Source organism: Micromys minutus (genome assembly GCF_963924665.1).
Source record: "Micromys minutus genome assembly, chromosome: 14".
Lineage (NCBI taxonomy): Eukaryota > Metazoa > Chordata > Mammalia > Rodentia > Muridae > Micromys > Micromys minutus.
Window position 1 is genome coordinate 54372392 of NC_137983.1, and position 25640 is coordinate 54398031.

General features: G+C 44.8%; 1 protein-coding gene across 1 annotated transcript in view; it reads right to left on the minus strand.

The window, feature by feature from the left end:
- MYO16 (myosin XVI) overlaps positions 1-25640 on the minus strand; it is a gene marked incomplete at both ends in the record, with an annotated part of 347769 nt that overhangs the window by 130834 nt on the left and 191295 nt on the right. Inside the window, 2 exons of the mRNA XM_080928526.1 lie at positions 16291-16491; positions 17703-17855. Coding sequence (XP_080784652.1) covers positions 16291-16491; positions 17703-17855 — 354 coding nt within the window. The remainder of the gene's footprint in view (positions 1-16290; positions 16492-17702; positions 17856-25640) is intronic.

Sequence of the window (25640 nt, forward strand, 5' to 3'; positions counted from 1 at the left end):
AGAAGTTTTTCATTTTATCCATGTATCAAAGAACAGTCATTTTTAATAAAAGTGTTTATCTTGATTATTTTTAACTGCTGTGTGTGTGCATGTGAGTGCAGGTACTCACTGAGGCCAGAGGCATTGGATGGATGCTCTGGACCTGGTTATAGACAGTTGTAAGCCCCCTCACATGGGTGCTGGGATATCAAACTCACATCCTTTGGAGGATCAGCAAGTGCTCTTAACTGCTCAGTCTTATTCCTGGCTGCCATACGTTTACTTCAGATTTTCACTCTTCATTTATTTTTTGATCATGTTTCTCCCCCCCTTAACTCTGGTCCTTCCTACCTCCTCACCCACCTAACTTCATGATCTTGTCTCTTTCTCAAAAACAAAACAAGCAAAAACAAAAGAGCAAGGGCTTCCCAATGGAGGAGTTAGAGAAAGGACTGAAGGAGCTGAAGGGGTGTGCAGCCCATAGGGAGAAAAGCAATATCAACCAACCAGAACCCCCTCCCCCCAGAGCTTCCAGAGACTAAACCACCCAGCAGAGTACACATGGAGGGACCCATGGCTCCAGCTGCATATGTAGCATTGTTGGACATCAGTGGGAAGAGAGGCCCTTGGTCCTGGGAAGGCTCGATGCCCCAGTGTAGGGAAATGCCAGGGCAGGGTGGGTGGGGGAGCACCCTCACAGAAGCAGGGAAAGGGAGGATGGGATAGGGGGTTTCCAGAGGGGAAACTGGGATAGGGGATAGCATTTGAAATGTAAATAAATGAAATATCTAATAAAAAAGCTAATTTCTCCATTCTTGATTGAGACTGAAACTTAGATTTCAGAATTTCTGTATTCCCTGACAGGTGAGCATATGATGTTATCCAAAGACCTCTCTACTGTGTTGACTGTTGATGTGCTTTCACATTTAGCCAGCCATATAGACATACATCTATATTTCTATGAATCAATTCTCATGTACATATTCATATGTGTGCAGATGAAAGTACATATGTACATATATACAAATTCTCTTCAGATTCTCCTCTGTCGTTTTTGCCTAATATGTTATTTAGATGTTTAGTGGCAGGGTATCCAAAAGATGTTGTCTGTGGCAGGGTATCTAAGGGGAGTTGGTTAAGGCCAGGGTGTTTGGGGAACACTGTATCTGGTGGTTTTCTTTCCATTCTTTTCAGTTTGTTGCCAGTTGACTTGCATCACAGTGGGGTAACCTCCTCTCTGTCCCCCATGATTTAGGATTCCCTGAGTTTGGGCTGGGTCTACCCAGCACATGGTCCACACTGATGCATTTTTCTCCAGGTCTTAGAAGACGTGAGCTGTGTTTCAGGTGTCCTGGCTGTCCTAAAAACCCTTGCGCCCTGCTGGCTCCTGAGCTCTTCAGATGCCTCTTGGTGTGCCCTTCTTCTTTCAGGCACTGAGAAGGGCGAGCCGGTCCCTGGACTTGGTCTTCTCAGTCCTGTTTTCCTCTAATAACTGAGTAGGGAGGCAGGCACGGCCTCAGAACCTACCCACCGGGCATCAGCCTAGCTCTCCCTGGACATCTTTGAAGTGAAACTTCATTAATCCTGTTTGCCCTTCTCCTGGCTCCCCATCAGGCATTACCCCAAGCTGCCTGACCAACAAGAAGACTCACACTCACACGTCTTTAAATTGTATCAGTTGAAACTCATTTACAACTTTGTGACAGAACTGTATCTAAACAGAACAAACCTCCCAGGAAGGCATCCGGCATTGTGGCTCACCAAGAGCAGTGTCACTGGCCAGAACCCCTATCAGCAACACATTCACAGGAAAAAGACACAAAGTGAATCTGCAGCGAGTAGGACGGTACTGAGGCCTCGAAGACTAGGGAGCCTGCGGAGATCCGGCCACTGGCTTTCAGACAGTATAAAAGCAGGCAGCCTCAAAGCCTAGTAAAGTGGACAGGTTTCTATGCAGATAAAAAATCTGTCATAGAAACCACCCATAGCTCACCGACTGGTTGTCAGGGGAACAGAAAACCATCTGTTCTCCTATGGCAGCATCCACCTGGGGAAGCAGAGAACAGGTTTTAGTCAGAAGGCTTTCTTGGGCCATTAAGGTAGCTCCTCTGCCCGGGGCTCTGTTCCTCTGGTAGATAAAGGAGAGAGATGGGAAACGCAGAAGAGGGAGGCCAGGTTAATTCCTTCATTTCCCTTCATGTCCTCCTATAATGGGTCCTCAAGCCTTCCTACTTCCCCCTCCTTAGACCCTGAACAACAAGCTTCATGCTGTGAGTAGCAGTACTCCTCATGCATGTAATAGAGAAATTTATATGCACACAGCCCAGAACAAAAAAATCTTTGAGGAAATCGCCGCGTATTCAAAAATTTCTCTTTGGAATGATTCTGCTCAATAAAATTACTCAAAAGAAAACTTAGCATTCCGCTTCAGCTTCGTGGGCAAGCAACAGTCCAACAGTCGCTAGGCCTTGCTGTGTTGGTGACAGGCACAGAGGGGTTGGGAGGGGGAGAGTGGGGGGCAGGGGGCTGCTTTGGTGGGTGTACTCCCTGCAATACTCCTGATGTGTCACAATAGATACAATTAAGAGATAAATTATGTGAGCCATACACTAAAACAGGGAGGTGGGGGAATCTTCCCGGGGCTGTGAATCACAACTCGCCATGTTGCCTGGGTTCCTGGATCCACAAGGAAAATAAAAGTCATGGAACACGAAAGCACACGTGTGTGCTTTTTTCCTAAGCAATGTCAGGGTTAGGGTCAGGCTGGAGCTTGGCTCATCACCAAGGAGACAGGAACGCAAGGCAAGATGGAGCCTTAGCCGCAGCTCCCTTGGCTCACACAGATACAGTTCCCTGAACTTAACTTAAGAGCAGCTGGTTGCTTTGATTGGTGAGGAAGTTTGGGCAGGGGTCAGCCAGTACTTCCCAGGCAGGGGAAACCTCCTTTGCCTGCATGGGACCAGTGGGAGAGGGGTGCAAAGATGGGGTTACAGCCCAACCTAACTGCCAACTACGGGGCTGGTACAGTCAGCGTTTCTGAAAATAGGGCTTCCAGATTCCCCATCCTCCAAAGTCTTCATTTACAATTATTCATGTGAAGGCAAATCTTCCAGATCTCACCCAAACTCCCAGTTGCCATTTCTGGGAGGCAAGCCAGAAGCACACAGTTGCAGCTTCCTCCCTGGGCGGTTCTTATGCAAAGTCAGAGATGCAGGCTAGACCATGAAAGCAGAGGGTGTGAGCAAGTTCAAGCGAGCGTTAGGAAGGGAGGACTCCCAAGGGAGTCCCACGGTCAGTCCACAGTCACTCCCCATGCCTCAGTTCTGTTAGCACGGACCACGGATAAGTGTGGTGTTTGCAGAGACCGAGAGGAGGCCTTCTGTGGGCATGGTAAGTGGGCATGAGTGGACCTCAGATATTGAGATTTTCAATTTGTCTTTAGTGTGGCTGAGAGCAAAGTCTATTAAGATAAAATCGGCACCTGGGTGTGGTGGCTTACACTTGAGATCCAGTGCTCAGACAGAAGGCTGGGGCAGTGGGACTGTTATGAGTTCAAAGCCAACTTTGGCTATATAGACAGATCCAGACCAACTTTGGTTATGTAGTGAGTTCTAGACCAGCCTTGGAGGCTACAGTGTGAGACTCTGTTTAAAAAAAAATTAGTAACGACAAAAATGTACCTGGACTGAGATTATCTGAATTAAAAATAAAACTTGTTTTAAGTTCTATTAAATAGCTGAGTGCTCTCATAAAGCACATATTTATAAAATTTGGGAAACATTGAGTAGCTAAACTTTGGCATTACCACAGTTCCTTCTTCTAGAGATTGCTAGTCTTTAACTTCTCTCGATCTCTCTAACATCAGCTTTGCTGTTTTGCCTTTTCAAGAGCTCGGCCTCTGCACATGTTCCCCTTGCTTCTCCAGGACATCATCTTGTCCTCTCGGATGTAGGTTTGTCTCCAGCCATCCACTGGTCTACTCAGTTCTAGATGCTGACCTCCTAGAGATGCCCTGTGGTCTTAGTGCTACCTGAAGCCCTCATCTGGGATAGGATGGGAAAAGAGGGGGTCACAGCACCTCTGGTCACCACCGTCCTCTCCAGCCAAGCAGAACCTGCTGCTCAAACAAATGGTCACAGGACCCATGGCTCCACCTTCCAGCATCTGCCCCAAATTCCCGAGGCCCACGGTGCCTTTTCTTCCCATATTTCCTGCTGGGTGACATCTGGGTGGTGGCTGCTCCTGTTCTGTAAATCTCTTAGCCATCTCAGATTGTTGACATTTCTTGTACAATAGATCCCCCAAATCATGTGGCTCTCTTCAAAATTTATATATGTATAATACACACACACACACACACACACACACACACACACACACGCTGTGCCCTAATTTGACAGTTCCCAAGGTGGTTTTGTCTTTGCTGGTCTTGGTGCCAACAGTTCATCTCTTTGTAGCAGCCGTGTAGCTCACAGAAAAAGTGAAGCCAAGAATGCGGCCATGTCAGTCAATTGCTCTAGCAAAAATGTTGGGCCTCTTGAAGGTAAAAATCAAAATCAGGGTGCAGGAAGGCTGATAGATTCATTTTTTGAGAGACCCCATGGCAGGAGATCCTGACCATCCCCTGAACTCAATCATGTGGGCAAAGAGACCTAAACCAAAGGATGAAAGAAGAAACAGCCAGGGGCCAAGAGCTTCGGACACTGCATTTAACTGCCGTGTACATCCTCAGCCCTGGCCACACTCAGGATGGAGATGGCTTCCTCTGGGCACTGACATCACCACATGCACCGGCTTCTAGGGAAATTCTGGGTTTCCTGTAGATTCTCCAATCACACATCAGCTCTCTTAATCTCCATTCCGTTACAGTCTCCTCACTGGGGAGATGTCTCATAACAGACACTGGGCTAAATGATCATTTGTCTACTGCCTTCCTGCTCTGCTTTATAAGTCAACATGGCCAAGCCAAGTTGATAATTGCATCATTATGCAGTGTTCCTGAGCTGGAGAGCGACATTTCCATGTGGTTGAAGTGCTGAAAATCAAATCAAAAGTTTCTCTACAAAGTCCCCTGCAATGACAGCTTAGGCGTGTGAGGACATGTCACCTTAAACCTTGGAAGACTGACATGCACGGCTGTCACAGTCCACGTTACAGTTCTGCATGTGCACAAGTCTGTCTGTTCTGTGCTCAATACGCACACGTGTGTGTGTGTGTGTGTGTGTGTGTGTGTGTGTGTGTGCATTTGTTTGTGTCCTCATTGTTCTCTAATTTTTCTTCCAGTGTGTCACAGAGCCATCGCCCCTTTGATGTCATGGAAGAAAAGCCACAGCCAACAGAAACAAAGGTTCAGTCTTATTCACACTGGATACATGCGAGTCAGACCACAGCTGTGACGTCACCTCACTCCAGGTGGATCAACTCAAAAATCATCCAGAAGCTGAGGCAGGCCCTTTGCTCCCTGCTGGTGGGAACCTAAATTAAGACCGGAAGTATTGAAATCAAGATGGAGAGTCCCTTCAAAAGCTAAAAATTCGACTGCCCTATGGCATGTCCATCCCATTACTGTGTGTATATATCTAAATGGAACCATAGCATTGAACCAAAAAGACTCCTGAACGCACGTGTTTACTGTGGGAGCAGATAAAGCAGCTACCGCAGGTGTCAGCCTTGACCATCGGAGAGCTGACAATACAGAAATGCAGGTTAATCTGGGCTGTCTGAAGGTCTGTGTGCAGGAACCCCACTGCGACCACAGAAGTCAATCTGCAGGAAGGGGAGTGTGCCAGGGAAATCCAGGAATAGATGCACAGAACCGTCATAAGCATTTCTGTACTTAAGGCCTTTGGACAGCTCAGCTTTTGTGGATGTTTGCTGTTTGATTATGAAAAATTAAACTTAGTAAGTGAAAGCCAAAGTAGAGCGTTTGGAGCTGCCCACATTTATATCTAGTCGTACGGAAGACCCACACTTTCCAAATGCACTGGAAAAGGCAGTGCCAGAAAGAAAAATTAAATTAAATTAAACTAAAACCATGCCATGGAGAAGAAGAACTCTGAAAACATCTGGAACATCTGCCCTAGAATGAAAAGCATAGGTTACTTTATATTCAACAAACTTAGGGGCAGACTGGCCAAAAGGGCAGCTTGCATGTCATAGGTAAAGCATCTACAAGAACAACAGCTTATGTCTGCTCCTAACGAGCTAACAGCAGTGTTAACAGAGAAGCACAGCAGGCAGGGGCCTCAAAGGCAATACATTGATAAGCCTTCGAGGGAAAACAGTCCTTTGTTCTTTTATGGACTATTATCGTCCCAAATTCAGAGGCTCAGTGCCAGGAATGGCTTACCTCTTTAGGAGCTTTGTGGGTTGTTGGCCAAAAGGATCCAACAGGCCCCCAAAAGATCACAGGCTGTTCCCACCCTTCTTAGTTACCCTCGGGAACTTGACAGTCAGGTCCTGTTGCTGAAGACACCATTGGCTTGAGTCACAGAACGTAGAGAAACCAGGCTGTTACTTACCTTGAGGCCTTATCTCTCCTGGTTAGCTATCATAGTGTTGGAAGTGTTATGTCTGCTACCAGGGGAGAAAGGTATCCATCAGTCTCAGCCACCGTGGATTCCATGAACTGCAGTAGTGAAGGGCTACATTACTGCCTGGAAATATGCGCTCTCCAAGTAATGGTAGCACAAAGGTTACAGGGTAACTGACCATTTTCTGATTATGTGTAAGGACTATTCCACAGGATGGAACTTTTACTTGGCACCGTTAATTAGGGCAAGAACCTGAGACTAGATAGGTCATGGGCTCTAGGGGAAACCCTACCACTCTTATTCTGGTAAATGGAAACAATACTCAAATGACTCATAATGACATAACGCTACACTCATAAACGAATGCGCTGCTCAGGTCTCATCAGATGAACTTCTTTTGGTTGTAGAAGGCGACTCACACAGAGATTCACAACTAGTTGATATGAAAAAAAAAGGCGCTTGATAATATACAGGCCTAAGAAGGACATCTATATCACACCCTTCACTTCAGGGCTCAGGGATCTTCTAGTAAGAGGGAACAGAAAAAAACACAGGAGGCAGTGCTTCCATATTATGATGGATAGGTTGCACAGACAAACTCATGGCAGTTGTGACAGACTACGTGTAAGATCTGTGCTAGCTCAGTCCAGAGTCTAACTTGGAGGGCAGAGGGTCTCTAATGAGCTTCCCTCATTAGGAGCAAACTCTTGTAAGGCTCTTGGAGATGCCTTACCTGTGGCTCCTCCTAACTGGGGAGCTATTGATATTTGATGGATGCCGAAGGACCAAGAATAACAAGAAGCAGTTTTCCTCAAGGCTATTGATCTCCAATCTGTCTATCACACTCCAGGGCAGACCCCACAGCTAAGAATAGTTAGCTAACATAACAAGACTCTATTGGATATGGAAAAGGGAGAAGGAGATGGAGAGGGAGAGAAAGGGAGAGAGAGACAGAGACAGAGAGAGAGAGAGAGAGACAGAGAGAGAGAGAGAGAGAGAGAGAGAGAGAGAGAGAGAGAGAGAGAGAGGAGAGAGAGAGAGAGAGAGAACATAAGTTGGATGGGTAAGAGTGAATTTGATCAATATACATTGTACAAAAATATCAAGAATTACGAAAAATTAAAACACTTTAGATTTTGAGGTTTGACATCACAGTTTCTCAACTAATACTTCTAGGAGCAATTTTAAAATCTGAAGCTGAAATATCTATTAAATTAGAAACACTTTGACCTCAAGCCTTTTGGATGAGGGATATTCAACTTAGCCTTAGGTTTTCTTGCTTTGCTAAAAGTTAAATGTGGTATAAACATGGAAGTTATTTTTTAATTGATTTTGTTTTTAGAATGAGCTGAGAGAAAGTGGGTATTTAGAAGGTGGCAGGGAGTCCTGCGAAAATCTGGAGCTCCCAAGAGAGATAACTAGATCACATATCTGAGTAGCCATCTTCCCAGGACACCAAGTCATAAGTGCCCACCAGCTTGGCACTCAGAAGATCATCAATATTTATGGGACAGAAGTAAATCTGCACCATCCTTTACGTCCCCACTCCCCGCCTGCATCCTGCTATTTATGAGATGCAAAATATCCTCAGAGAAGTGGTTAGGATTAACAGATGATAAAAATGCAGAATCTTTGCAGACATACTTGTGAATTCAATATATCACACCAGAATATATGCGAAGACTGGTTTAGCAAAATAAATAAATGATCATTTTCAGGAAATGCAAATATGCCTGGCTGCTTCTCATACAAGGCTGCAGCTCCACACCCAGTCTGTCTCAAGGATCTTGACCCCTGTGGACTGCTGAGTTTGTTCTGTTTATCATCAAAATTATAAGCAGGGCACTGAGGGTTTGCATATAAGGTGTCTGCAAATGGTCTCTCAGAACACGTGTGCGCAGCTGGTACAACAGCTTGGATAGGTGTGGGGAGGGGGATGCTGCCCGGATACGGACAGGGCTTGAGGTATTTTATCTGCTTCCATTTCTTGTTCTCTCCACTTTTTGATTCTCCTGGATGTAAGCCAGCTCCCATGCCTACAAAGTACAGATGCCATCTCACCTTTCTGAGGGTGAGCAACTGCACCCTTAATTAATGAGCTTACATCATCCCCTCTTTCCCAAAGTCACTTCTTGTCAGCTTTTTGGTTACAGCACTGAGAAAAATAGTGAAAATGACACACTTGGTTATTTTTCCAAGAAATGACTTCTGATAGTTTTTAGTATTTCCTTTCCTTTCGGTTCCAATTCATGATGGGCACAGCCAACACTGGGCAACGGCAACGTGAAGAGTCATCGTCTTGATGACAAGAGTCCCGGTTGGTGAAGCTGGCACAGCTGAGGTGCATGAGCTCAGTTCATTTGCTTCTCTTGGGGAGATGGTATTGACAGGAAACTGTCGAAATTTTAGGAGATGCAAAGCGTCATATTTATAACTTTTTATCTGGCCATAAAAGTAAGAGGATGTGCTGAACTTAGAAAGAAAGCCCAGAGATCTCTGCACTCTTATCCACCAGTGAGGGAGGGAGAAAGAGAGACAGAGACACACAGAGAGACAGAGAGACGCACAGAGAGATAGAGGAGGAGCAGGAGAGAGGGAGATAGGAAGAAAGAGGAGAGGGAGGAGAGAGGAAGAGAGAGAAAGGAAGAGAGGGAGGGAGAAGAAGGAGGAGAGGAGGGAGGGAGGGGAGGTGGGGAGGGAGCATCTCTTACAACAGCAGCAAACCACTACATCTTCAAGGACAACCTTCAAAAGAAAATTTGACGTAGGAGGAAGACAGCAGGGTCCAGCTGAGGCTAATGTTTATTTTTAAAAACATCTGACCAAGAGGGGGAACAAATGTAGATTGTAAATTAAGCTCTTTCCACATGGGTCAAAATGTTTTCATCAAATAACCTTTAATAGCATCAGTTTTGCTGAGACCAGACAGAGTTGATTGTTGTGTCTGGAATTTTTGCCTGGAGAAAAAGTAAGGAGGGAAAAAAAAAATGCAGTAGCCACCCATCTATTTGTCTGTCTCCTCTGTCGTTTGATTTACAGATTCACTTCCAGAGTTTTCCTGGGTACACATTGTCTCCCACAAATCTTCAGAGAGACAAAACCCAGGGCACAAGCTATAAATGTCACTCTGGGCACAGGTGCACTTGCAAGGCTGAACAGGTTGAAGGGTCCCCATGATCTACCCATGACAATGGGTCAAGAGTGCAGAGGTTGATTTTAATCAGTATGCCACCTAGAACACACCAGGATTATCAGTGGAGCAAAGACTTTTCTCTGCGGGAAGATCCAGGTGCCAGCATAATTCTCAATAAGGGGTAATTTTCAGACTCCAGCTTATTCAGGGAGGGAACACATCCATTGTGAGGCTCCATTGTGAGGAGAAGAAAAGCATCCAGGTATTTCACAGATGGCCCTGTATCAATAACAGCTTTTTATCCTCATTCAGTACCCATCATCAATGTGCTAGTAACAGATTCTAGCAACTGCCTGGCAAATCACAATAACAAATAGTACAGGACTCAGGCTTGCGTGTCTGGGATGACAACTCCTTCTTTATGGATATAGTGGGGGGAGGTTGGGGAAGAATGCTGATGCGTGCTTTCAAAACCATAAGTACACTGTAGTCGGGGGCTATAAATTTTTATCTCATCGTAAAAATTACTATGCTAAGTGCATACGCCAATTGCAAGGTTTTAATTTTCTTAAAGATAATATTGAACGGATGTCACTGAATGTACAGTAAAGCCCCACACACCTGTGGGTTCGCACTGTTAGGCACAATCCCAAGTGCTAAAGAATCTAATAGTTTTGCAGAATTCTTTTTAATCAAGGCATAGCTACTCGCCCCACGGGATGGGTCCAGCCAATGAGAAAGAGAATGTCACATTAGCATAAGTCAAAGCAGTCATCTACATACTTTTAGCACAGGTTTTATGGCTCCCCCAGATAGAGAAATCACTGAATTGTCTCCACTTATTGTTCAGGGAAATCTATAAAGCTTGGTAGGAAGATAGGAAGAGACCATAGTACAATCAGAGTGGTCACAGATGTCCTAATGTTGACCAACTTGTGCTAGGAAAAAGGCAAGTATTGTTACATTGTTACTAATCCCGGCTCTGCCTCCCAACACATGCAACATTTATGAGATGCAAGACTGTACAAGTTCTGTCAAACCAGACCAGATACTTTAACACTTAAATATGGTAGGTCCCTTGGCCTACCAATATTCTCATCTGTACAAAAATAACAAACTGACAGATGATGCCTTGGTTTATTTAGTTTGATCTCTCTGCCTATTCAAATTTTTGATTAGCCTGGTGGCCTGCCTATATTGAAGGCCTTAGGTTACTGTGCAGGGGCTTTGATCGATATATTTGAGGAAATATGTAAAAATAAACATGCCTGAATGTACTGCCCGCCTACTCCTAAATCCCCAGGAGAAACCATGAGACTCATGATGATATTCTCCTCAATTTTTAATTTCATGGATGTGCAACTGAGGGCCCTTGTCTTCACAGTCATATAGCTATGGAATGAAACTCAAACTTGCTTAGGTAAAGCATTGCCTCTTTTTCTCCCCTACACATGTGGATTCTGCAGCATGTGGACCATAAAGCATCATGCCTGCTGACCCAGTATGTGGAGGAAGATGAAGACAGAGAGCCTTGTGAAATGAGAAAGAGGCCTGCCACCCACGAGAAACTCCTGTGTGAGTGGTCTCTCCCAAATTCATGTTCACCAAGTCTTATAGACTGTAATTTGCAATGTTTTTTAAAAGATGTATAATTTGTTAGACTCAGAGGGAGACATATTATCCCAAAACTCATAGGGGAAGAGGAAATGAGCCGTGAGACAGAGCTGGGAGAAATGTACTCACAACTCATGGACTGACTATCCTGTGAGCAGAGAGGCCAGGAGGAACCTGCAGATGCTACCCTACTAGTCCTACTGGCCCATGGTCTCTATCCTTCTGATCATGCCTGCTGGGGTCACATGACTCCTCAACCCTCTCTGCATACTACCATTAGATCAGACAACCTTTCATAACTAGGAAGATGCATTGCAGGGGGGCGGGGGGGGGGTGAAGCCAGCCAGTTTTTGTTCATCTGTAGCAAGAGATCTAACAAACTGTGCTCATAAGTGCACGACGGTGATGAACTGTAGACGCTGACCAAAGGCCTACTTAGAAACTGACATGGTGCTCTATGTACAAGGATGTGGTCACTGTGCAAGTGTCAGGTGTCACGGGGACAGTAAGGTGCAAAGTATCGTAGATTAGCTCAGGAGCATGATGTTCAGAGAGATAGCACAGATCTAGAACAGAGGACGCAGGACATCCAGCTGAGGAAAAGCACGGGAGACAAAGAGATCTAGAAGTGCAGGGGTTAGCTCAAGACAGATTACCAATGAGGAAGAGACTGTAAAATGTTATATGTCCATGTGTTCCACATTCCTTGTATGCAAAGTGACAAGAAACAGTGAATGTTTGTGTTCTCTTCCTCAGGCTGCTGCTGGAACCTGTAAATAGTTTGGGCAGCTGCAAAAGAGAGGTCTGGGCTCCTGTGATTCTGGAGAGAGGAGTGCCTGGAGCTCTGGGGGATTCCGGGCAGATCCGTCCTGGGTGGCTCATGTCCTACTGGCCCATGGTCTCTCTCAGATGACCCAGTCCCAGGCGACCACCATACACCGTAGCCCTGAGACATACACTAAGACATTTGCTCTGAGCAAGGCTGTTCAGAGGTTGAACACAGGAGTATCTGTTCATGTGTGTATGGGATGTGCATTTCACAACGGAATCTTTATTTAAATTTCTCTGACTTAATCTTTACAACCTCATAATCTATTCACCTTTTCTCACTGCAGAATTTAGAAGCTCTGAAGTACAGTTTCTGAGTAGAGTTCGTTTAGCATTGTCTTAATGGAAATCCACCTCTCCTAAGAGCTGGTGTTGTCAAGCTGTGATGCCTCTTTGCTTCAGGATCCTGAATTCTAACCAATAAATGCAGACACGTGTGTGGGTTTGACACTTACCTGCCACTTAAATCATCAGGTTAAGAGCAAATTCTAAAGCAGGTAACTTCGCATGTGATTTAAAACTGGCGGAAACAAATAATCAAACAAAATGAAGCCAAGCCCCCAAGCCCCTGAAAGCTTTCTTTAATTCAAACGTACACTCGTTAATGAGGTCTCGTTAATATTTCATGCACAGCCTCTTCCCATTTACTTTAAAATATTTCTGTAATGGAGACAGGAAGCTTCACTACGCTCCTGGGGGTAATGAAACATTCAGATGTGTTTAGGAAGAATCATCAGACGTAATTCAGATAATGGTGCTTAAACATTCCTAAAAGGACCTGCGAGCTTCTGCCTCAGGAAGCTCCCTAAGCCGGGCAGAAGCTCCTCTTTGCAGTTTCCAAGTTGGGGAAGTTCATCTAGAACCCATCCAGACAAGGACGGGGAACTGTGTTAGTTTCAGCTCTGCAGAGAGCTATCCCTCTGATATTCCATTAAAACAACCGAGCCAGCCCACCAGGCAGGAGCACAGCATGATGCGGGATGTTTACACCATCCATCTGGTCAAGGAGACGCCATGAAGAGGCTCAAGAGCACATGGAGTCAGCTTCCTGGGAGTCAGCTCTGGGGTCAAAGGTTACTCATTCTATAGAGTACACGCTGCCTTTCAGTGGGCGAGCTTCCCGCCCCGGATCACTTAATCAACAAAACGGAAAACCTTCCTGATAGTTTTGTTTTCTGATGCAGCAGTCCAACACATAAATGCCTGTGGCTACATCTGACAATTCAAAAGGCATATGGGCTGACATATTGCTCGAAATCACATAGAATCTACGCTGTGGCACGTGAACAGGGCCTTGGGGACTCCTTTGGCTACAACTCATTAGTACATCTCAGCAAAATGAAAGATTTCTGTAAAGCCACAAAATTGACTCCAATTATGGAAAACTCTCTTTAAAAACAAAGATGCTGTTAAAGGAAAATGCACGATTCCATGGGGGGCTTTGGCTCTGTACCAACTAATCATCAGGCTGTCCTGTGTTCTTTAATTTCTCTAAGAACTTGGTGAACAATTCCCTAGTAATTTAAACTGTCAGTTGTTTTCCCCTTAAAGTCTCAAAAACAAAATTAAAATTGAAATGCTATTAGGTACTTAGAAATAATTACAACTCAACTCAAAATAATCAGGCTAAGCTGCCGAACCAAACACTGTTGTTGATTTTTAATGCTCAGCACTTCTTATGGGTCTGCTATGTCTGTAAGGCACAATGCCACAGACTTATGAATAAGGGTGTTCAGATGCAGGCCGAACAGAGACTCTAGGAAGCTCCTGAGAAAGTAATTTCCTAAATTAGAAGAAGTCATGATACCCAACTGTAGCTTTATACATGTTTTCTCCAAAGTCAGTGTATCACATGAAGATGGTAGAGTTTGAAGACGGAGGAGAGTTACAAGTGGGCAGTATTCAGGGACTAAAATACAGAGCCTTGCTCCAAACTCTCTCCACGTCCCACAAGCCTCTTCAAGCGTCTAATGATCTCAGTCAACTCAACTTCTCACAGGGGCATCTTCTGCCTAACATCCACCTTATCAGGGCTTCCTCGTCTCCTCCCTGGGCTCCTGAGAGGCCTCTCTTGTCCATAGTGGTTTCTCTCCATGCTGTTCTTAGATGATTGGGTCAGTCAGGATGCTCACCATCCAGTCAGAGTTTGCATTAAATCTCCACACTACCAGCTTAGAAGACCTGAGCCTGGCATCTTCAGTGTTCCCCTTTCTGGGATACAGACCTTGGGTCGTAGTCCTTGTTTATCAGCCACATGAGGACAGTGGGGTCCTACTGGCCCTGATTCATAGCTCTGACTATCCTTTCCCTCACTGCCTTCCCTCCTTCTCCCTTGCTACTGCTCAAATGTGGATGCTGGGCGATCACACCAAGGCATGCTCTGCCTTTCCCCCAGTATGTCTAACACCATCTCCGTAGTAAAGCCTCATCTCAACTCCTTTGAAAATGCCAGGGCTTGAGAGGATGGAGCCATTAGGAGGCTGTACACAAATATCCACGGAATAGCCAAAAGCAACAATATTAGGTGTTTCAGCTGTCAACACTCCTTGCACAGTCAATGGGACTTGCACCCTTTCCCCAATACATGGGTGGGTAGAGGCCCGCCCACTCACCCTCACTGCTTTCTGTGACTGACTCTACTTTGCACCAGAGAGTTCAATGTTCTCTGGCTACCATCTGTCCACTGTGACTGCCCTTCTTAGAAGGTGGAAGTGACCGAGGCTGTACCTCTGGGCTTTCTGATATGTCACCAGGTAAGCCCACCACACACCAGCTTCTCTTTGCTGTGGCAGTTGGAGAACCCTGAGTCTAGTCCTGGTTCTTCCAGTACTGAGTGTGAGGGTGGGCTTGCTGCTGTTCTGCAGGGGATGTGGTGTCCGTACAAGAGCTGACAACAAGCTGGCTCATGACATCCTTTAGGAGCACCCCTGAAATTTCATCTCAGACCTTCTCAAATTTCTTCTAAGCTGAGTTGTTTCCTGTGCAGACAATGAGATTAGTTTCTGTCTTGTGCAGCTGAGTTCTGTGTGACACATACTTCCAGAGTTCAAATGTCAACTGAAATCCCTTTCCCTCACAGTTAACAAGTGCCTCTGGAGAATATCTATATACTTATATGAGTCAAACAACTGCATCCTTACATAGCATATTAATTTTGTTACTTCTTTCACCATTGGACTGTTAAGTGTGTGCTATTCCCGACTCATCTCTCATCTTCTTTTGGTGGACAGTGAAGTCTCAGTAAACAAGGGAAGTGATCAAATGGAATACTTCATAAGTCCCTAAATGGTAGATCAAAGTATGGGTGTGAGTGTGTGTTTGTGTGCATGTGCCTATGTGTGTCTGCCTGTATCTGTGTGTGTGTGCCTGTGTCTGTGTGTGTGTGCCTGTGTTTGTCTGTCTATCCCCCCCCCCCCCCGTGTGTGTGCATGTCCCTGTCTGTGTATGGTTATAATCCTGAACGTGGAAGGCATCAATAATAAACAAGAGGTGGGTAGAGAAGAACAGAGATTATTTAATTAAGAGGCAGGTAAATGTGTTGTTAAGTAGGCTTGAAGGATGTTTCTACTGTACCTAGGAATGAGTTTATTGGAGTAAGAGGGACCCAAGAAAAATGAGAGGATTAGAACCCCTGGCCTGAAGAGAAGACACCTCAGAGTTATGGCAGGTAAACCATGGGGCAACGATGCATTCATTTGGAGCATTCTAATGGGAGACAGCAAAGGATCATGGGGACACCCCTACAGACGGGTTAGACTCTGAAGGAAGGAAACCAGTTTTACAAACCCAACTAGAATCCAGGGAAAGGCTGGAGGGCTTGCTTTCTTAGGTTCTAAGAGAGAGATACTTCAATACTAAGCTCACATTCAGGCCAAGTGCATTCAGAAACCCAAAGTCTCTATAAGAAACATGTCCCCAAAATGTGGAGGAAAGATATTTATGATAAACTTGAGGCTCTTCCACTCATGTTAAAATCGAGTCTATACATGCAGTGAGATTGCTCTCCTGCCCAGCACACACTGTTCTGAGACATGAGCTCAGCCTCAAAGCAAAGGCAAGAAGCTTGCAAAAGTTGATGACTATGAGATGTTCACGTGGCCTTTGAGTGTGGAATAGCACATCCTGGAACCCCACGCTCCGAAGCTCCCTTCCCTCTGGTGCATCAGTACCCAGAGCACACCGCCACGTGAGCCGTCCACTCACCCTTCCTGCGTAGTGCATGACAGTGAACGCTGCGCCTTGGCCTTTGAGAGCAACATTCCCATTGCCGTCCTTTAGAGGGGAACAGACTGCATTTGTGTTTGACGATTCCAGGAGACCCTGCAGCTTTCTGGGAAGGTTTGACTCTACAGACCAAATCACTTGACTCTCCTCATCCAGTAGCGAGAAGAATCCTGATGGTTTCTGAAAGTCAGCAAAAGTCATATGTTTGCTTCTGTTATTCCACTTGGCAACCTTGATACATGCTCTCCAAATTTATCATATTCACACAGAAAACCAGAATGGGAGTGTCTTGAATTTTAACACATGTCTATGACTACCCATGGCTGTACTCAGCCACTTTGGATCTCCCAGACATAACTCTTATCCTAATAACTGGGTAATAGGTAGTAGATTTCTATGCTACAGTGTTAGGAAAACACAAATGGTTTGTGAGAAATCTACCATTGTAGAGAGACACAGAAGGTGGAAAATGATATCTCAAGCTTTCAAAAAAAAATCTAGATGTTGCCCACTTGAAACACTAGTCAAACATTGGAGGTGGTGGGTGACTCTATACAGCATCTCATGAGAGGAAACAGAAGTTACTGTTGACAAGCCTGATAAAACATGTTCTCACACGAGTTTATTATCTTCCCCCACCATGTGTGTTCAAGTATGTGTATGTGTGCACATCCACATGTTTACATGCCAGGGCATTCCTATGCAGGTCTGAGGACAACTTGCAGTAGTTGGCTGCTTCCTCCTACCCAGTAGGTCCAGAACAATAGGTGCCTTTACCACTGAGACATCTTGCTGCCTCATATAATAGATCATTATTGATTCAGAAAAGGCACTGAGTCAGAGCTTTCAGTGTACACGAAAATAAAGCATATGGGCATAATCACACGCGGATGCCCTCAGGATTCATTTTAATCAAAGATTAACTTAACCAAAAGATTGTATATTTTTTCCTTCCAACCTTTCAAAATATAAATTTCAGAACTTTTAAAGACCAATATGCAACAAACAATATATTTCATGGTCTCTCAGTCTTAGACATTAGTCTATGGAGCCCATTTTGTGCATTGGCCTCTTGTAACTGGCCAATGAGACTTTTAGGTTTGCTTAGTAAAATGGTGTGTATCCTTATATCAGCATGTTCTGATATGTCTTTTCCTTTCAATGAAGTTGTGAGCTTTCCAATGCCCCTTCAGGCAAGGGCAATTTGTGCTTCTCAAAAAACAAACAAACAAACAAACAAAAAACAAACTATTGGGGGGATTATAAAGGGATTGCAGAATCTCATAAACAAGGATACCGCACAAACAAGACCTTCCGAAAGAAAATTCTCTCTCTTCAGGGCACCTGAATGCAGGCCTCCTGTTACATTTCTAATTATGTTATATAAGTACCTGGAAGAAGAAATCCAAAACTCCAGCTTGGTTACCAGGAGAACAGGCAGTTTCCATGGCAACCCCCTCTTGTACACACTCTGTTTGCTCTTGTAGGAAAAGTACTTCTTGGATGTAGTGATGCATCTTTTCATTGGTCAGGTTGACACAGAGCTGTTCAGGGAAGAACACAATACTTCAGATGACACAGTCTGCTATGCAGAGCCACCTGCCCATGCTGAAGTGTCGTCCCCACACCCCCACACCCCCAGTGACACACAGACTGAGGACATTCAGACTAAATCTCCCATTAGGATGACTCATGAATCTTTGCTCTGGAAGGCAGCTTTACTCAGTCACTCCTGAGGTCATATTGTCCCAATGTTCAACACGAGGTGGGCATGTTAAATGCAACAAATGTGGTCACAGTGCCAACATACAAACAAGTCTCCAGCACTAGGAAAAAGAAAAATCACTTCTAAAAGGAAGAGGGATGCTGCTCTTGAGGACAACTGAAGAGAAATGCCTCTCTGCCGTGGGGTCCCAGGGAGAAGACTGTGGCTCTTGTGTGCCCTGTTTCTAGTTACCTATTGGTCATAGGTGAGAGCGGACATAGATTTCCTCTAGAAACTACATCTAGAGTAATGGTTTTATTACACAAATAGTGTTTTTAAATCAGAGTGCACCCTACAAGAACCCTCTTTCCAAAAGGCAGTCCAGAAAAAACAGAGTGTTATCTTTTAGTCTTAAGTTTTTCTTTTCTTTATTTGTTCTTTCATTAATTGATTTATTTATTGACTTTACATCCCAATCACAGCCCCCTCCTCCTCCCTGTTGTCCCTCATAAGCTTCTGCTTTATCTTAAAATGTTTATGTATTCCTCCACCATCTCCCCCCTCACACATGGTGCTTTGATCACACCAACCTCATTAAAAAGAGGTCGAGAGGCCAAAGGCCAACACTGGGGGGATGTGATCGAGGAGGAAGATTTCTGGCAGACCTCACTGGGGTTCCAAGAACATGGCTGCTAAGAACTGAGCCTGACCACAGTGTCTGCAGGGACTGGCCCTTACACCTGCCTTGCCAACATCATCCTTCCTGACTTCCTTCAGCTCCATCAACCCCATCTCTGCTTTGCCTACAGCCGACCTCCTGCAGGGCCAGATTCTTCAGTCTCACAGAGCTTTGTTTCTCTGCCAAGTGATCCCTGAACCATACCTAAACTAGTATTTCGAGTGGTTCTATTTCAGGAGAGGGATCATTTCTCTTTTGGGCAGTTACGGTCAACACTGCATGCTAAAGTCTAATAATTTTACAGTGGTTATTATTTCTTAGTAACAAAATGACCCGAGCTTTCAGGGAATTCACCATTTTAAATCGAGGAAATGCAACAAGATACCTCTAAAACAAAGTGCAATAACTTAAAATTTTAAATTCCCTTGTCTACTGGCTATTTTCATAAACATCTCTATCTTTTCATAATTAAAGATAGAAGTGGCAGGCATAAACGTTCCTTTCACTGCAGGGATGTATCATATCCAGACAGATAGCTTCTCTTCCAGAACCCCTGCTGGAGGTGTGAGTCCAGGAAAGAAGCCTACCCCCAGCTCCCCAGGGAGGCTCTGATGGACAGGTGTGAGGTTCGAAAGAGTAAGACAAGGAGGTAGGCCAGCTGGTCCCCACAGGTGAAGGTTTTAGTGTGGGACTTACATGTTGAGTGCATATGTATCCCCTTTGTCACCTGGAAGTTTTCCCTCTATTCAGTTCTCTTTGCTACAGTCACAGGGCAGGAAGAGTGACAAGGCCCATTTCGGTCCCCAATCTCTGCTTCAGCTGCACCTTCAGTCATCCACACAGATGACTGGCCTGACTTCTTATTCAAGAGAATCGGTTCACACAGTCACACGAAGTGTGTGCATTTCTGAGAAGCCTTGTGCCTTAAACCTCAGAACCCCCAGCTTGTACATCCTATGAAATACAGTTGCCGAGGAGCAGAGGGGAGATGTTCTAGAGAGCTGTTGGGCAGGTGCAAACAAGGTAGGGGCCAGAGAAATGACACCACTGGTTTAAAGCACCAGCTGCCAAGCCTGATGACCTGGGTTCAATTCCCAGAACAACCTGGTAGAAGAGAATCACTGACTCTTGCAAATTCCCCTAGCAATGTACGGTGGTAATGTACATATCCATGAATGTCCACACAACACACACACAGGGGAGGGAAAGAGGGAGAGGGAGGGGGAGAGGAAGGGAGAGAGATGCAATACATTGTTTTTAAAAAGAAGATTCTGAGAGTGCTAGTGGTCCTGCTGGAGTGGTGGTGGGAAGACCATGATGGAAACAGAGATTCCAAATTTAAAGTGATTCTCTCTCTCTCTCTCTCTCTCTCTCTCTCTCTCTCTCTCTCTCTCTCTCTCTCTCTCTCTCTTCTCTCTCTTTTCTTTTCTTTCTTTTGTGTGTGTGAGTGTGTGTGTGTGTGTGTGTGTGTGTGTGTGTGTGTGTTGTTTTTGTATGGGAGCACACTGTAGCTGTTTTCAGACGCACCAGAAGAGGGCATCAGATCCCATTACAGATGGTTGTGAGCCACCATGTGGTTGCTGGGAATTGAATTCAGGACCTCTGGAAGAACAGCCAGTGCTCTTAACCTCTGAGCCATCTCTCCAGCTGTTTTTTCTTTCTTTCTTTCTTTTGTGATTTTTCTCTTATTCTTTAGAATATAAATGCTCTTACACTGGAAATCAGAAACCCAAGGACAAAATGATCAGAGAGGACAGTATCCTGGAATTTTGGTTTTCCATCTAGAACTAAGAATTTTTGTTCTCATTGTATGGCTGTCAATATATCATGTTTACATTTTACTTTTAATGTGCTTATATTGATCAATATATTTTCATGAACATTTATATCTATCCCAATGAATTATATTGATTAATACTATATTTGATATATTTCCACATATAATACTCCATCTGTCATAGTACTAATGAATATTGTCTGTGTGGCTCTTCCTGGTGCTGGTCACTGGGAAAGGCATTCAGATCACTGACTGGCACTGGAAGCAAAGGCTGCTCCTGTGGTCCCTAGAAAGAAGGAGATACTGGCTTCCAGAGGAGGAATGGATATCCAGAGGGGCTTAGCTGCTACCTGGGGTACAATGACACTAGACGTAGCAGGACCTATGCATTTTTATATTACTTTTGTTCTAAGCATGGTCTTCCCGGTCACCCCCATCGAACACGAATGCCAGTGGTCTCTGGGTAGGTTTTCAATTTTACTAACATCTGTGTCAGCCATTTTTCTTCAACTGCGCTGAGTTACCAAAGGCTACACGTGTGTTCACCTAGTGTTTGGATGGAACCCGATGCAGCACAGTAGCTCAGGGAATCATCAAATACAGAGACCTTTCTGGGGGATGAACTTCAAAACTACCTATAAATGTTTGTAAAGCAGCTAACACAGCCCTTCCCTTCCTGCCTGGTACCTACTTGAAACAGTAAATGTACATCTCACTGACAAAAGAGGGACCCAAACCGGCCAACAACCAATGATTCTGCCTTCGTTTACCCTCCATGTAAAGATGTGTGTGTGTGTGTGTGTGTGTGTGTGTGTATGTGTGCATGTGTATGTGTGTATGTGTGTGTACATGCACAAGTGTACAACACCCACAGAGGAAAACTTAATAAGTACATTTGTCATGCTTCTAGAAGTTTCTAGAAGCATAAATCTCCATTTAATCTAGATGATCATCGGCTTCAATGCAAAACAATTGTTATTTCTCCTTTTCATGTCTACCCGCTGGAGTTATACGTGGGGTAGATCAGACTTCCGGGAACTCCCCAAAGCAGACTCAGAAGTGGGTGAAGGGTGAGGATAAGTTACTGTCAAATGGCTGGTAATTAGTATGGATACTGCTCTTATTAAGACACGTGCTTCATACTTGAAAGGAACTAGCAGGTTTAATAATAAAAGTGGTGCATCCTTTGAAATCTCTCTTCAGCAGGAGAACCTTGCGGCTTATCCAGATGGCCCATCACTCGGATTAATGACAAACTTAATTTCTTGAGTAAATTTTCACCAACTGTTCTCCCTTCATTTTTACTGCTCAGTGAAATCTATCTGCAGGAAAACTAGACAGTGCATGACGTATACATCACGAAGTTGGGAGGAGAATTGATTAAAGGTGACTCTGGTAGATGGCAGAGCCCTGAGTGGCCAACAGGAAGGACAGCGAGTCTTGGTTCTGTTGCTCACTGCAATTAAATGGGAGCTTTGTGAAGGCGGCTGATGTCTGGGTTTGACCCCAAACCCATTAAACTGGAGTAGGGCTCAGGCTTTGATGTGTTTAAAAGCTTTTCAGGTGGCTGTAGAACAGACTGAGCTAGATGAGAGAAAGGAGCACAGCCTGTTTGCCAATTTTCTCAGCACTGAATCTAGACATATGTACAAAGTGTGATTGGTTGGGCATGGGTGGGTGAGAGAGATGAGACTAGATAAAGCATTGAAATTTCAGACGCTGGACAATTCACAGATATGTCCAGGATATTTAACTGTCTGAGCTGTGGATAGCTATTTTCTAAGAAAACATTGAAGAGGCTGACGCCTGCTGGAGAAACGCTGAAGTAAGGGAAGTTCACACGCTTCTGTGCAGGACTTCCCAAGGCCTTCGAGACGTTAGGTAGGTGATGTGTCTCATCTGAACACCTGTTGTCCACATTGCTGGAATGCTTCCTTGTAACATTTCTGGATCTTGTCTCTTGCCCCAAGCTTCCTACCCTGCCACACTGGCTTTTACTAAGGTCCATTTCCTGCCTCTTACTGTCATGTATCCCCTGACAGACTGTCTTACCATTGCCGGCAGCCAGGTCCTATTTAAACAGGTTGTGGTGACAGTGGACTTCCCTGAGAGGTCCTTGGGCAGCACACAGACTTCCTTTTCTTTGTCCATTTTTTCATTTTGAAGATAAGGTCAGTGGGTCCTGGTCCCAAAGTCACTGTGTTGGTAACTTTGACTCTCAGTGAGGTGTTGAGAATATGGGATCTCAAACACGTCTGGGCTATGTGTGGTTGGTCCCTGTTTTCATCAGATGATGTTCCTGCTAGGATCTGCCTCTTCCTTTGCCCTTCTACTCATCTGTTCTGTGAGGAGCAAGCCTCCTACCATGGGGAATTCAGTATCCAGATGATACTTTAGGAATGGACACAACTTTGCCATATATAAAGCCTTTGGGAACCTTGACAGGTAGCATCTCAGAACCACGAGATAATAAGTCTCTGTTCTTCTACATTATCTGGGAACAAGGATTCTGTTGCCACAGCACAAAACCTCCAGTTAAGTCAATGTGTTGGGTCCGAGGCATGATCTTCAGGAAGTAGCTGGCCAGTAATGAATCATCCCATCCTGTTGGATTCCATATTTTATACACACTAGGCAGCTCAGGGTGGAAAAGCATCATGTCAAAGGGAATGACTTTTAGACATTTTGTAGGTCACCTCATAAATCAAACCTCAACTTGGGTAGAAACCAGGCTTTAGAATTAGAACAGAGCCTTTGGTCAAAACACCATTCATTCCAGGTTCTGGTGTTGTTTCTCACGGTTTATCATCCCCCAGAGAAAACAATGAATACATGATTTTGTTTTGTTTTGGCAATAAACTTTGGCTGAGTCAACACACCTCCACTTAAAGTTACAAGCACAGGCCGAGAATCAGCTGACATGGAATCTCTACTGGATGACCTGCAGGCTGACAGAGCACTGTGCTCAGGGCCCCGCCTGTCTGTGTTTGAGCTCTAGTTTGGCCCCTTAGCATTCAGAAGACAGCCAGAGTAAGAGATCACACAGGGAAATAAGCTCACTCAAAGGAGAAGCCTAAGGAAACTGTTCTTTGTCCGTCACGAGCCAAGACCACCCATAAGCACTACCATTAGGACTTCAGGGTTTTTCCAGACAGCCGCTGTGTTAATGCTGAAAACACTAGCTCTTCTCTGAGATCGTTGTATAGTATTAGTTGATATACTAATCAATAGTAATATTGATTACTAAGGAATAACTATGCAGTAATGAAGTACTATGCACTGTCTTCATTACTTTTCTAGTTGCCGTTAACAAGGGAAACCCAAGGAAAGGCCTTGTGCCTTCTGGTGGGAGGGTGCACTCCCTCCCTGCAGGAAAAGTGTGCTGACTACTGTCAGCCAGAGCAGGGAGCAGACAGCTGGGCTGATCTGGCTTTCTCCTTTCTCCTTTTTACTCAGCCCAGGTCTTCAGCCGTGAGACAGTGCTGGCCCACACACATGATGGGACTTTGCTCCTCAGTTAAACCTTTTTTGTAATGCCCCCAGAGCTGTGTTTCTGGCATGACTCCAAATTAGCCAAGCTGAAGTGGGACCTTGACGCTAACTTTGGATATGTTTCTAGTATTCACATAGACTCACAAATTCTTCCTTTTTGTTCCAAATCATTTTATTCTAATCACCCTGGTGCTAGGGTGGAAAGGTTTTCATTCCTACCTCTTTCGTTTTAACTAATGGTCGGCTTTAAAATGGATTTGGTGTAAAATTCCAGTGTAAATAGCAGCCTGTAAAAGGTATTAAAGGGACACTGCTTGTATGTCTCCCAATAGCTTGTATCCTAGCTTAGAGGAAATAATAAAAATGCTGTCATTAAGGGGAAGCAGTTGGAGTTTAGAAAGTGTATACTAATTGTAAAGGCTTGGGTCAGTCCTCCGATGGATGCAGGGTTAGATGGCTTTCAGGGGCAACAGGACAGCAGGCAGCATTCCACCAATGTGACCTAAACTACCTGAGCTTTGCTTTAGTGCCAGACAATGCAAATGAATGTACAGAACCAGTTCTGACGAACGGAAATCAACCTCACAGTGTGCACACTCACAGTTTGCACACATCAGCTTGCCTGAAGAGGCCCCTGCACTCTTTCTACGTATAGACTCTGATCTTAAAAGAGGCACATTAAATGCCGTGTGGTCCTATAACTGTTTGGGTTTTTTTTTTTTTTTTTTTTCTTGTCTATGAAACTACCTGGAGCAGAAAACACTTTGAGACAGAGCCAGTCATATTGTGTCCATTTGGTTTTCGAATCTGCATGGGAAATGAGTTAAGCTCCTCTGAGACTCCCTATCATGTATTCAGCATAAAGGTCTCCATAAATGTCCAACCATTTTCAGGAATCTGCTATGGTCAGAATCACATGGACCACAACCCCTTACACCTAGAGTAGCAGCTTTTCATCACCAAGTCTTTTGCAGTATCTCCTGCACAGGAACTATTAGGATCAGCCTTATATGGGAAAATATTAGTTCCCACGTAGTTTCCCCTGTGGGATTGTGCAGAGGATGCCACCATGGTTTAGCTTATGGTGCTTTTCTGCCTTTAGGTTTCTGTTCCTGGCTCGCTCATGAATGTTCATTGTATAGGTTTCCCATAGGTTTCCTCCCTCTCCTTCTGCTTCCAATTCTCTCCTTTTGTTTTTCCTTCCTTCCTTCCTTCCTTCCTTCCTTCCTTCCTTCCTGCCTTCCTTCCGGCCTGCCTTCCTTTCTTCCTTTCTTCCATTCTTCCTTCCTTCCATTCTTCCTTCCTTCCTTCCTTCCTTCCTTCCTTCCTTCCTTCCTGCCTTCTTTCCTTCCTTCCTTCCTTCCTTCCTTCCTTTCTTCCTGCCTTCTTTCCTTCCTTCCTTCCTTCCTTCCTTCCTTCCTTCCTTCCTGCCTTCCTGCCTTCTATCTACTATGCAATAGGCTACCATAGCACATTTCTCTCCACTGAAGCATCTAACACACTGCCAACTCATATAGTCTGGAAAACCGTGTTCACTGTAATATGAGAAGTCACAATGCATCAGAGAGCTGCCTCCAGTCCCACCACCTACCTACACTGAAATCTCACCCACTATTTCTGGTGCTAGAAGGTGAACAGGACCACCAACCATCCTTGTGGAAAACATTGCTGCTTTT